Source organism: Gekko japonicus, unplaced genomic scaffold, assembly GCF_001447785.1.
Source record: "Gekko japonicus isolate JY-2015 unplaced genomic scaffold, Gekko_japonicus_V1.1 scaffold199, whole genome shotgun sequence".
In the NCBI taxonomy this organism is placed as follows: domain Eukaryota; kingdom Metazoa; phylum Chordata; class Lepidosauria; order Squamata; family Gekkonidae; genus Gekko; species Gekko japonicus.
The window spans coordinates 1,280,532-1,291,419 of NW_015168657.1; the positions used below are offsets into that span (position 1 = coordinate 1,280,532).

The 10,888-nt window shown below is 37.7% G+C and overlaps 1 protein-coding gene across 2 annotated transcripts in view; it reads right to left on the reverse strand.

Moving 5' to 3' along the window:
* NFIA (nuclear factor I/A) overlaps positions 1-10,844 on the reverse strand; it is a 493,567-nt gene extending 482,723 nt beyond the window's left edge. The window contains exons 1-2 of one of the 2 annotated variants that reach the window (XM_015415229.1): positions 10,668-10,751; positions 4,426-4,957 (exon numbers count right to left, since the gene is read on the reverse strand). In XM_015415229.1, the coding sequence (XP_015270715.1) occupies positions 4,426-4,957; positions 10,668-10,694 (559 nt within the window). In that variant the 5' untranslated portion in view covers positions 10,695-10,751. Of the gene's footprint in view, positions 1-4,425; positions 4,958-10,667 lie in introns of both variants that reach the window. The other variant, XM_015415228.1, reaches the window with a different exon arrangement.
* Between the last annotated feature and the right edge of the window lie 44 nt (positions 10,845-10,888).

The following is a 10,888-nucleotide window of genomic DNA, read 5'->3' on the forward strand; positions in this document are numbered from 1 at the left end:
ATCTTTATAGTGGATCTTGTTTTATCCAATACCCACAGTTTTAATAGGCATTTCAGATTAATTTGGAGGAAAATGTAAGAACCTTATTGATTTTACACCTGGTTTTGAGCAGTAGGCAGTAGGTTCTCAATCTGTTACCACAGCCATCTGGTTAATCAACAAATTATAGAGAACTGTATTGCCATAGAATGGCAACAGGGGTCAAAAACCCAATGCAACTGCATCATTTTAGGAGAGGGCTTTTCCCCCTTTTATTTAAATTGAACAACAAATGCTGGATTACAAAAAAGAAACAATTTTTTTTCCAGGCCAAATAATGAGGAAAAAATTGTCAGTGACACATGGTCAAGGAAATACTATGGGACAATTGAGATACTTTACATGATAAACTTACTTTAAATGATAAAGTTGCACACTTTTTGCGGGGCAACTTCAAGGACTGTAAGACGACGTAACAGCTTTGAAGAATAAAATATTGCTACAACACCTTCCAGAATACTGCTAAGCATCATCAAATTGTCTGTAACTATTAACAAAATGACTCCAGTTAAAATCAATTGTACTAGAAAATAATAATGTAAAAGGATAAGTACCCTTCTGATTTAAAACACTTGGCTGACAATATCTCAAAGGTATACCACTGTGCTTCATTACTGTGACACTTTGTTTTAAGGTGCATTTTTATTAGCCTGAGGGTAAATATCCTCATCCCTTCAAAACAATACATATTATTGGTTTATTTCAACCTGAAGCCTGTATATACAGTCTACTGCACAATCACTTATCCAGAAAATTAAATACATTTTCATAGTTACCAAAAACGAAAGTGACCTTGCTGCTACTTTGGTCTTAATATTATTGAAAAATAAGATCTATAGGTAAAAAACTTAAATCAAACACTACACCATGGGCAGATTTTAAAAAAATTGATTTGGCATTTTCAAACATCCTTCAGAAAGTTTATATTTAAAAAAGGTATTTCACTATGAGTACTTGCTAAGCGGGTTAAATGCCTGCCTATAAAAGATGATGGTCAAAAACATCCAATGTTGTGCAGCCTAAGAAAACACAAGCTAGCTTTGTCCAATAGAAAAAGCCTCAGAAAACAAATAGAAAAAATCTTTAAGCTCTCACAGAACCCAACTACTTGAGCAAGGAATCCCTTTTTACAATGTGATCATGTTAGCTAAAGTTGCTGTGCTGCAGTAAAAAAACAAGAAAGTTCTCGCTTGAGTGCCTACTAATGAACAAAGGTTAACTTTATCTCAAAGGTCAAATGGCTGGTGGCGAAGGTTATGACCCTAACAACTTAAATGGTGACCCTGCCACGTGCCTAGTATATTGCAGATTCTGATACAGATCATCTGGTAAAGGACTGGTCATAAATTTACTTCAGTATTATACTCCCACAAAGAATACTGTTGGCCACAATAGTTTCAACTTGTCATTTGATACACAGCTAGAGAACTGAAAGGGGAAAAGCAACCCAAAGTTAATGGCAACATTCTGCATCTCCCTTTTTACTTAAAACAACAAATCAAGGCTAGTGTTTTTACTTCAGTACATTTGGGTCACCTCTCATCACCACAAATGCTGATTTCCCTAAGGATCCCTTCAAATGCAGCAGGTCACACCTATTGCCAAATTTTACATCCCTGCTTTTATGCTGTTTCCTTAGGAGAATGATTTGTTTTAAAGGATCAACCTACTTTGGAAGAAGAAACATTTAAATATGAGCACAAGTTCTCTTGCAGATGACTCTGGGAGCAATCCTAAGCAATCCTAAGAAATAAAGAAGTCCCATTTTATTCAGTGAGGCTTAGTCCCAGTAGAATATTCTTAAGATTGCAGCCTATGTCTGCTTTAAGAGAGGGTTGGCTCCGACTAAGTAATTGTTATATTTGAGGGAGGAAAGGGACATCCTGCTGCACAAATCATTGAGAAGTAAAGTGTCTTGGAACAAATCACAACATAATAGCACTGCGGGTGAAAGGCCACAATGGTTTTGGCACATCTCTGGAAGCACGTTTTGGAGTCTGTAACTCCTGCCATAACTGGCAACTTCTCAAAATGTTAATGTAGACAAAAACATTGTTTTCTGTTTGCAGGCCTTTGGGTTATTGCAAATTCTCTTCACCTCAGCTATATACACGTTGCCCAATGTACCTATTATTTATACTGGCAAGATCCCAACCATAAATAACAGGATGGTAAATCTCTTAAAACAAATCAAGAATAACTGAAGACAAAGAGCCCTTAAGACATCCTTTTGTAACTCTCTTGTTGTGCATACAGAGTAAGTTCTCATTACTGCGGCTCTGTGAGAACCAATTCCTATCAACTTGGCCAACATGCTGGTATGACAAAGGATGATGGGATACATCAGAACCAAAAAGAAACAACCATCCCACCCCCACCCCCAATGAAGGTGGCCTAATCAATGAATTATGTTTTGTATATCCAAACAATAGCTACACAATAGTGCTATTGACATATTTCTACAATACAGAGCTTTTCAAAAAAATGATTCATATACATTGACAAACAAGAATTAGAATGCATAAAACAAATTTATGCAGCTTATCTCCTACAAGACCTGCAAATATGAATACAAAAAAGTGACTCAAAATATAATTCAGTTAAAAGTTAGCTTTTTAAACTTTTAAGATATTCTAAAGTTTAATCAGGTTCTCATTAGCAGTGTCATTATTCCCCAGTATTAATCCAGTAAGAATAACAGCCTACACAAAAACATTGGGTTTTGGTTTTTTTAAAAAAGGAATATAATGGACACAGCTGATTACATCAGGCCAATCTGCAATGATTATTTTCTTCATGTGCTTTGCATCTCATTGCTTTTCCAACTACATTGTGTTGTACACTTTATTAAATTAATGACTTTATAATCAACTAGCTGTTCAGCTTTCAGGTAAAGGACTGGTCACAAAATTGCTTGCTACAATAATAAACTGTTTCAGCAATACTTTGAGTATTTTTAAAGAATGTAATGATTACTTTAAATTCAATAAATAGATTATTAGAAACATAACATCAACATAAAAGTCACGATATGAGTCAACAGGTATAGAAAAATAGTGTGCAACATGGCTTTAGAACTAAACCTGAAATTCATATATTAAATCTGTAATAGATTCACGATATTTTCAAAGCAGCATAAGCACACCTATGCAGCCTCAAAGAGAAGCCTACAATGCAGTTTGGACTACAGTCTATTGTAGTACTGTACTTGATTATAATAAAATACGGCACAACTAGAAAAACAGCCTCTATATCACATTCTCTCCCCCCAAAAAAATCATCTTTACCAGTACTCCCAGACACTTTCAGGGTACTTATACATTCTACATCACATACTATTTTATAGTAAAAGTCCACCAACCTATCCGGTAAAATGGCACAAAAATGTTGAAGCTCCTAATACCAATAATAGTAGTACAATGACAAGACAACCAACCAACAATGAATTCAGCTCTTTCGCATTAGATCGCCCAATAGCCGACACTATACCTACCGCCTAAAATGCTAGTACATAAATACAGCTGCATCAGTTTAACAACATGAGTACTATTAAGTGTATTAAATCTTGTTTCACTCTTCAATCCTATCCAAACTAAAATCTCAGCATGGCTGAATTCCAGTAAGACCATTAGGTTGCTTTGAAAGGTCAAGCTATTACCAATCTTAGGCCTAATGGCTCAAAAGCTACACATTTGCTTAAAGTAAGAAACCATGTGCATGCACCAAAAAAAATCAACAAATTGCATAGTTTTGCTCAAGAACAGTTTTTATCTGTTCTCAGGTATGTTGATATTCATAGGTCCAGTACAGTGTATTACATTAGCAAACTCATTTCCATTTTCATGGATACCACATTGTTTTTAAAGGACAGACTAGTAGTTTAATAACCATACTCTCGCTACAGGTGACAATTAAATTTTCTGGATTTTTCTGCTTACATTAGACAGGTGTTTCTTTTTGACTATGTCTGTTAAATTCTTGCTTAGTCCTTTTAGTCAAATTTGAATACATCTAGGAAAATAAAAGAAATTCTCAGTATCCTGATTCCTCTGACCAGTTGTTGCCCAATATTTGGTAAATTACCTACTAAACCTTTGGTCTTCATGCTGATGTTTAACATATCTGAAAATGGTTTGCATGTGCAGCACACTGGGTTATAGCATAAAGAAGCCATTCTTCTGTGATCAACCTCCTACAATGCTACAGAGTATGCATATGTTATACAGCAAAACACTATCACAGCTATGCTGCTCAACCACATTTATGCGACTCATAATCTTGGTAGACTTCAAGAACGGTAGTGACTGGCCTAACCATTACACAATTAACTTCAAAAATCCAATAAATTATGCAAAGTTTGAAAAAAATTCAGAAAAAAGCACTTACCTGCTGCGTGCACAAAGTATGCCAAATATAAATCGAGTTCCTTAACAGAAACCCCTATATGATGTGGCTGTACGCACAGCCCTGGGTTTGAGCACTGTGGGGACTTTACAAGGCGTTCGCCATCAGTACTTTCAAGCGGAATACCTTTAAATAAAATCACCATAACAAGGTCCAACCTCCAGACCTTATCTGCCTGGCGTAAGCAGTCAATTCTTCTCATCTTGCCTTTCTGGTCCGGATTGGAAAGGACACAACATGGAGGTTTTTTCCCTGTGACAGTTAAAACAAAATCCTCCCGATACTCGGGCCTGATGTCTTTCCGTAACTTTGCCAGAAGCCTGGATGCCCATTTTTGCTTGACCTCAGGTTTTTCACTTAGCAATTCATCCTTCACAGCTCTCTCTTCCTCTTTTGACATGCGTTTCTCATGTTTTTTGAAGTATTTTCGTTTTCGAGCTTGTAGGTTGAACCATGTATATGCAAATGCTCGGACATGGGGAAGAAGTGCTTCAATGAAAGGATGAAATTCATCCTGGAAGAAAGTGAAATGAAGAATTATAATACAGGTTGGCATCATGAAGGTCTATTTGCTTCCTTAACATGTAACATAACTTACAGACAGGCAACAAAAAAGTCATTAGAGGTAAAGACTAAATCATTGCAGTTCCTACTCTGAGTAAAAACATGAGCATTTATATTCTCACTGCACATTCCTGTAAAAAAAAAGGAGGTAGACTCTAAATATATTCAAGAACCTATGTTTCTTTTCTTTTTTTACTAGGCCACGTTCTAAAATCACAAAACAAAATAAAGCACAGGAAACACCTCGGCACACTAACCATAATCACAATTACTCAGAAACACATCCTTTTAAAATCCATGGGAGCATCCTCAAAGTAAATGTAGTAGGATCAAGTTGTTACGCTGTTAGCTTTAAACTGCTGACTTCACAATAAACCCATTAAGTCAATAGGAAAATTCCAGAATCAATGATCTAAGGGCTGCAAAAAGATTGTGGTGACCTTAATCCAATTGCGAAGAAGAGGCATCTTTCTTTACTCCTTCCTTGACCCTGGTGTAAATGGTATGGTCAGCATGTACCTGCCAGTTTAGATACATTCAAACATTTGGATGCCAACCAGTATTGATATGTAAAAGCCTGATGTACAAAAAGAACTCTCCCAAAAATATATGTGCAAGAAGCAATTTGTATTTTAATAGTTCAGTTAAATTGACTGTATTTATCTGATAGCTGATTAGTGTGAACAAACCAGTGTACAGATTTCTAAAACTTATACAAATACAACCTAAAATTACAAATATGGATTTTTGACCTTTGTCTATGAAATAAATATTGTATACTGTGAACTGAAAACTATATACTACAGTACCCTTTCATTTAAATAAAAAAGAGGGGTGAACCCTGGAAAGCTCAAATGTAGACTATATCTGAAAAAAGATTTAAATCCTAAGTTTGCTACAATTTTTTAAAATGTGATTTCTGAAAAACCAGTAAGTCCCATTATTCTTGCCGAAAGCATTACCTGGATTTATACATAACATTTAAAAAAAAATAGAAACAAATCAGTTATTTCAACGTTTCTCCCGTGTCAATAAATATATTGCACAAAAAAAAGTAAACTTTTAAATAAAGGCATTCACTTAGCAAATCCTCCTACAGAAGATACACAAGTCATACTATAATATTTGTGCATATTATTCATATGTATATGATTTCTACTAAACCATGTATAGAAATATCTGATCCTTCAAGCATGCGCCTGTGAAAGGTTACTGTTTCTCTCACTGAACTGATTTGGCTTTGTAAGAGGTGAAATCACTGCCAGCACACAATTTTGTATATTGGGGGGGGGGGGGCACAACCTCTCTGCTGTGCCTAAGTGATCATTCTTACGTACTAAAGACATTAGCAACTTCTTTTCTAGTTTTCCTATACTTCTTGGTTTATGACATGTATCCTTTATCAAAATATTATTTCAAAGTAGCATCCTTATTTAGCATGTCTTTGAAGTTGGGTATTCTGCTCAGGCAAATAAAGGGGTAAAGGAAAAAATCCCAACTATACCATCTGAAAAACTCACAATATGGAACACATGTTTAAACTCTGCTATGATCTATAAAGGGTTAACTGCTGTATATGGTACCTCAGATATAACACACAAAGGGTAACGTAGATTTTTATGGAAAGAATTCTTAGAAACAAAATATGATAACTGTAGTGATAATAGAAGGAATAGGTGTCAAAATGACAGTTCAGATGGTGTTAACATATAAAATAAATATATGGCAAAATGACACTTTTCCTTACTCCTCCCTTTAAAAGAAAACCACATTTTTACATTTCAAAAAAGCACAAAATAAATATTATAATAATGGCCATTTAAATTGATAACTACGAGAGCAGGATGACAAAAGACAGGAGTAGCTGGATCTGGAAACCACATTTACAAAAAAGAAAACAAAAAGATTACCAGTAGATGCTGCTACTAAGCACGAACTCTGAAGCTTGCTACAACACATTTCGAGGCCTTTTCCACTTGCACATACAGACACACAATAGCTAAGAGCACAAAAGGGGCCTTTTGGAATGCTCATCTGCTGTGACACATGAAATAGTCCCTAAAGTTATTCATTCCAAAAGTAACCGACTACTTGAAATCTTATGGTGAAAACTTGCCATTTTCAAGAACTTAATCACTAATCCTTCCATGTTTACCACCTTTCAGTGTCCACTTTTAAATTATACAACCACTGCTCTATACTCTAAAACTGGGACCATCATGTTTTTTGAATGAGGGAAGATGGTTAAAAGATCCATCTAAAAGCCTCAAAAGCCACTGAACGGCCTTACAGCGATGATACAGTTAAGCAGTTGATCATTGTTAATATAAGGGCTGCTAATCAAATGGGATCTCAGAATGATGTATGAAAGGATAATTGCTCCACTTTAAAAAGCTCACAACTAACTGTCAAGTACATTATTGGGGGGGGGTGATCAACCCTCCAATATTTCACTACAAAGATATTCAAAAACAAACACAAAACTAGATACCCACCTCTAAGAGAAATGGCTGATTTATATTTTGTGCTACAGTGTTATTTGAACCAAAGTTCTTGAATCAACAAGGTTTCCAGGAGTATTTAAAAGTGTTCAGGTACAACCACAGATCAACCTACAAAAAGAGCTACTACAAAAAAAGAAAGAAAAGTGGATTCCTTTTCCTATGACAAGATCGAACAAAAAGTTCTCCAAAAGTTTGATCAAAGATCTTTCACCCTTATAATTAAAAACTGTTTTAACTATCACAGCCTTCACATATGCGCCTCACAACATTTACAGAAAGAAAAAACATTAAAAACTGAACATGTGAACATATATACCTTTCCGCTGCTCATATGTATTGTGATCCAAATAGAATTTTGTCACAATGGTGTGGCTAAATTTTGGATCACAAAACAGAAGCATATTTGAAAAACCAGCTGCCTGGGAATCAGAAAAGAAGTTACAAAAATGAGAAGTGAATGGGTTTTTTTCTTTGAATATAAACATATTTTGTTCCTGTAATCTATGGAAACAATAGATTGAAGTTCATGTACTTCAAAGTTAGCCAGCTATGTAAAATATCATAGTGTTAAGATTTCTATGAACCTTAGCTTTATCTGTATTTCCTTGTCCATCTATTATGAGCTGACACTCTTAAGTCCAAACAGTATTTAATAGACTGCAAAGTAGGTAAATCACATCTATAAGGACAGTAAGTAAACAATGCCTTAACAGGTACTTTCTGCTAGGCCTCCAGTTCCATCAACGGAAGCGACTGTTCTTTATTGTGGTTTTAATTCACACTGGACAAATTTAAAGACATAAGTTTTGAAAGTTAATAAAACTATTTAACTCTTTATCAGTGATGGTGTTCATAGATTATATATAGCCAGATTCCGCAGCTGTAAGTATGTCTTGGAAAGTTGTGAAAAGACACCTTTTAAAATCCTTAAACAGCAGTTGAAAATGTGCAATGAGGAGGCAAAAGCACTTTGTAACATAATGGTTCTATGATAGCAATAGTGAATACAAAAAAGAAAATATAACTGAACTCTTCGTAATGTACAATAAGGCCTACTACAAATCAGAGTATCAAAATGCAACCCAGCAGTAGGGGAGAGGCAGAGATGGATGAGATACAGATACAAACATTCTTTGCTACCCCAGGTAGGTAGATTAACAGTAAACAGATCTTGATTTAGGTACTTCATAAGTAAGCAAAACTTTCACTAGAGTTAATCTTGAAAGCCACACGTTCTATAACATCCCAAAATATAAACTAGAGGCATCCTCCACAGACAATCAACCACTAAGATTAGTAGCATGTTCAAGATGCATTCTGTGGCGATTTGGCTTGCTATAACCACAAATTTATTCTTAAAGGTGACAGTGGTGGGTTCTGGCCAGCTACTAACTTCCAAACGTGATCTGTACCTAAACTCTGACATTCTGAAAATGTCCTGTTTAATCCCCCTTCCATAAATATTCAAATACAACGAAAAACTCATACAAAGACAGGAAATAATCCAGGGGTCTGTGTCCCAAAGTGTTTCCTCCTGAAACCAACATCACGTCCTGCATAACTGAAGGTGTGTAATTGCAAGTCTGTGCCAGTCAGAAGTACTGGAGTGGGAAGGGCAGAACTTTGAGTTTCAATAGAAACTTTCAACCGTCATTGTTAAGACAGAAAAGCAACAAAACCCTCACCAAAATTACCGAGGGGGGGGGAGTGGGGGGTAAAAGAAACTAGATCTAGAACACACACACACACTATTCAGGGCACACTTTATGGTTTTAAATCGTGTAAAGAAATCCGGTGGGGGGGGGGGGGGTTATCTGAAAAACTGTAGGTGCAAGAGTTTTCTTCGGGCAGAGAGGGTGCCAGCGCAATGAGAGTACTGGAAGATAGAAAGAAAAGTTGCCCGAACTCCTGGGCTCAGAAGCAGCAGTTTCCCAGGACTGCCTGCATGTGTGCCGCTCAGGCGGCAGGCACATAACTCTTGAGATTCAGGGGAATGCAACCAGAGAAGGGAGAACTGGGGAGGCGGGAAGAGAAGGGGAAATCACATTTGAAATTATTTTCAGCCCACGAGGAACTTAGCTGCGCTGCAAACAAAAGGGATCAGGCAACTTTCTGGGTTGTTGTTTTTTTTTAAAAAGCTCCTTCCCCCGCCCTCCGCTTTCTCCAGGCAGGACGTGCAAACCCAACTTCCCAAAGGAAACAACCCTAGGCAAACGTGACACCCGAGCAAGTGACAAGGCGCGTTCAAGGCAGCCAAGAAGGCAGATCTGGGTTGGGATTGCCCTTCGGAGCCTGCTGAGGCTAGAGTTGGGCAGAGGTGTGACGGCTGCAGCGCACTGCGAGGATCCCGAACTGTGTTGTGTGCCCGAGAGTAACGGAAAAGAGGGTAATGCAGGAGGCTGCAGCAGCAGCAGCAGCAGCGCAATGTGGATTACTTAAAGCTCTAGCTATCCATCAAAGCCCGGTGTAATGTATAGAAGGGGAAGATCTAGGCATAGGTGGAATGCATCTCGATAGCTCTACTTCTCCGCCCGGGACTCAAATACAAACGCTCAAGCTATACAAACCCAACACTGGTAACAAAAAAAAAAGTGTGAGAGGAGTTTACGGAGGTGAAGCAATGCAGCGCTAGTAGCGTGTGGGGGGAGAGGGGGAGAGGGAACGCATGCAGCACGCAGTTACTTAATGCTGTACTTTTTCTTTAAAAACACACTGAAACAAACAGAAAGCACCTAACTGTATCTTGTGTTATTCCATTTCTATGCATTCATCACCTCGGAAGCAAAAGCAGTGAGTATTGATTTCAGATGACCAAGCATGTAATGGGGCTGCGACTGCTTAACACGTGCAGATCGTCCTAAACACATACGCGCGCGCACACATACATTGCATTTCAGCACAACCCCACTATCTCCCCCCCTTTCCCCAACATAAACACACACCCCAATATTAATTAAAGCCTTAATAACTAGGCGCCATTAGCCATGTGTCTATACAAATGGCCGTGCGAAAGCAGCTATGTAACCTAATGGGAAAGAAAGTTACTTTCCGCAAGCGGGATTACACCCTCCCGCTCCTTACACACACACACCTCATCGCAAAGCACCCACAACCCCAGCAGCCCCCTCCCCCAGATGAATCCAAAGAGCTTCTTACCTGGGTAAGACAGAGAGGAGAATACATGATTGCTGTGGGGGGGTTTGTGGCTTGGAGGTGTGTGAGGGAGAGAGAAAGGGAGGGAGGGAGAGAGGGAGAGGGAGAGAGAAGACAGAGAGAGAAAAAAGAAAGAGGGGGGGAGAATCGAGCCTGCTTCTTGCTTTCACATTTCCAACTCTGCTAAACTGCAGCCAGCGCTGATCAGCTCCATGAGCTGAACT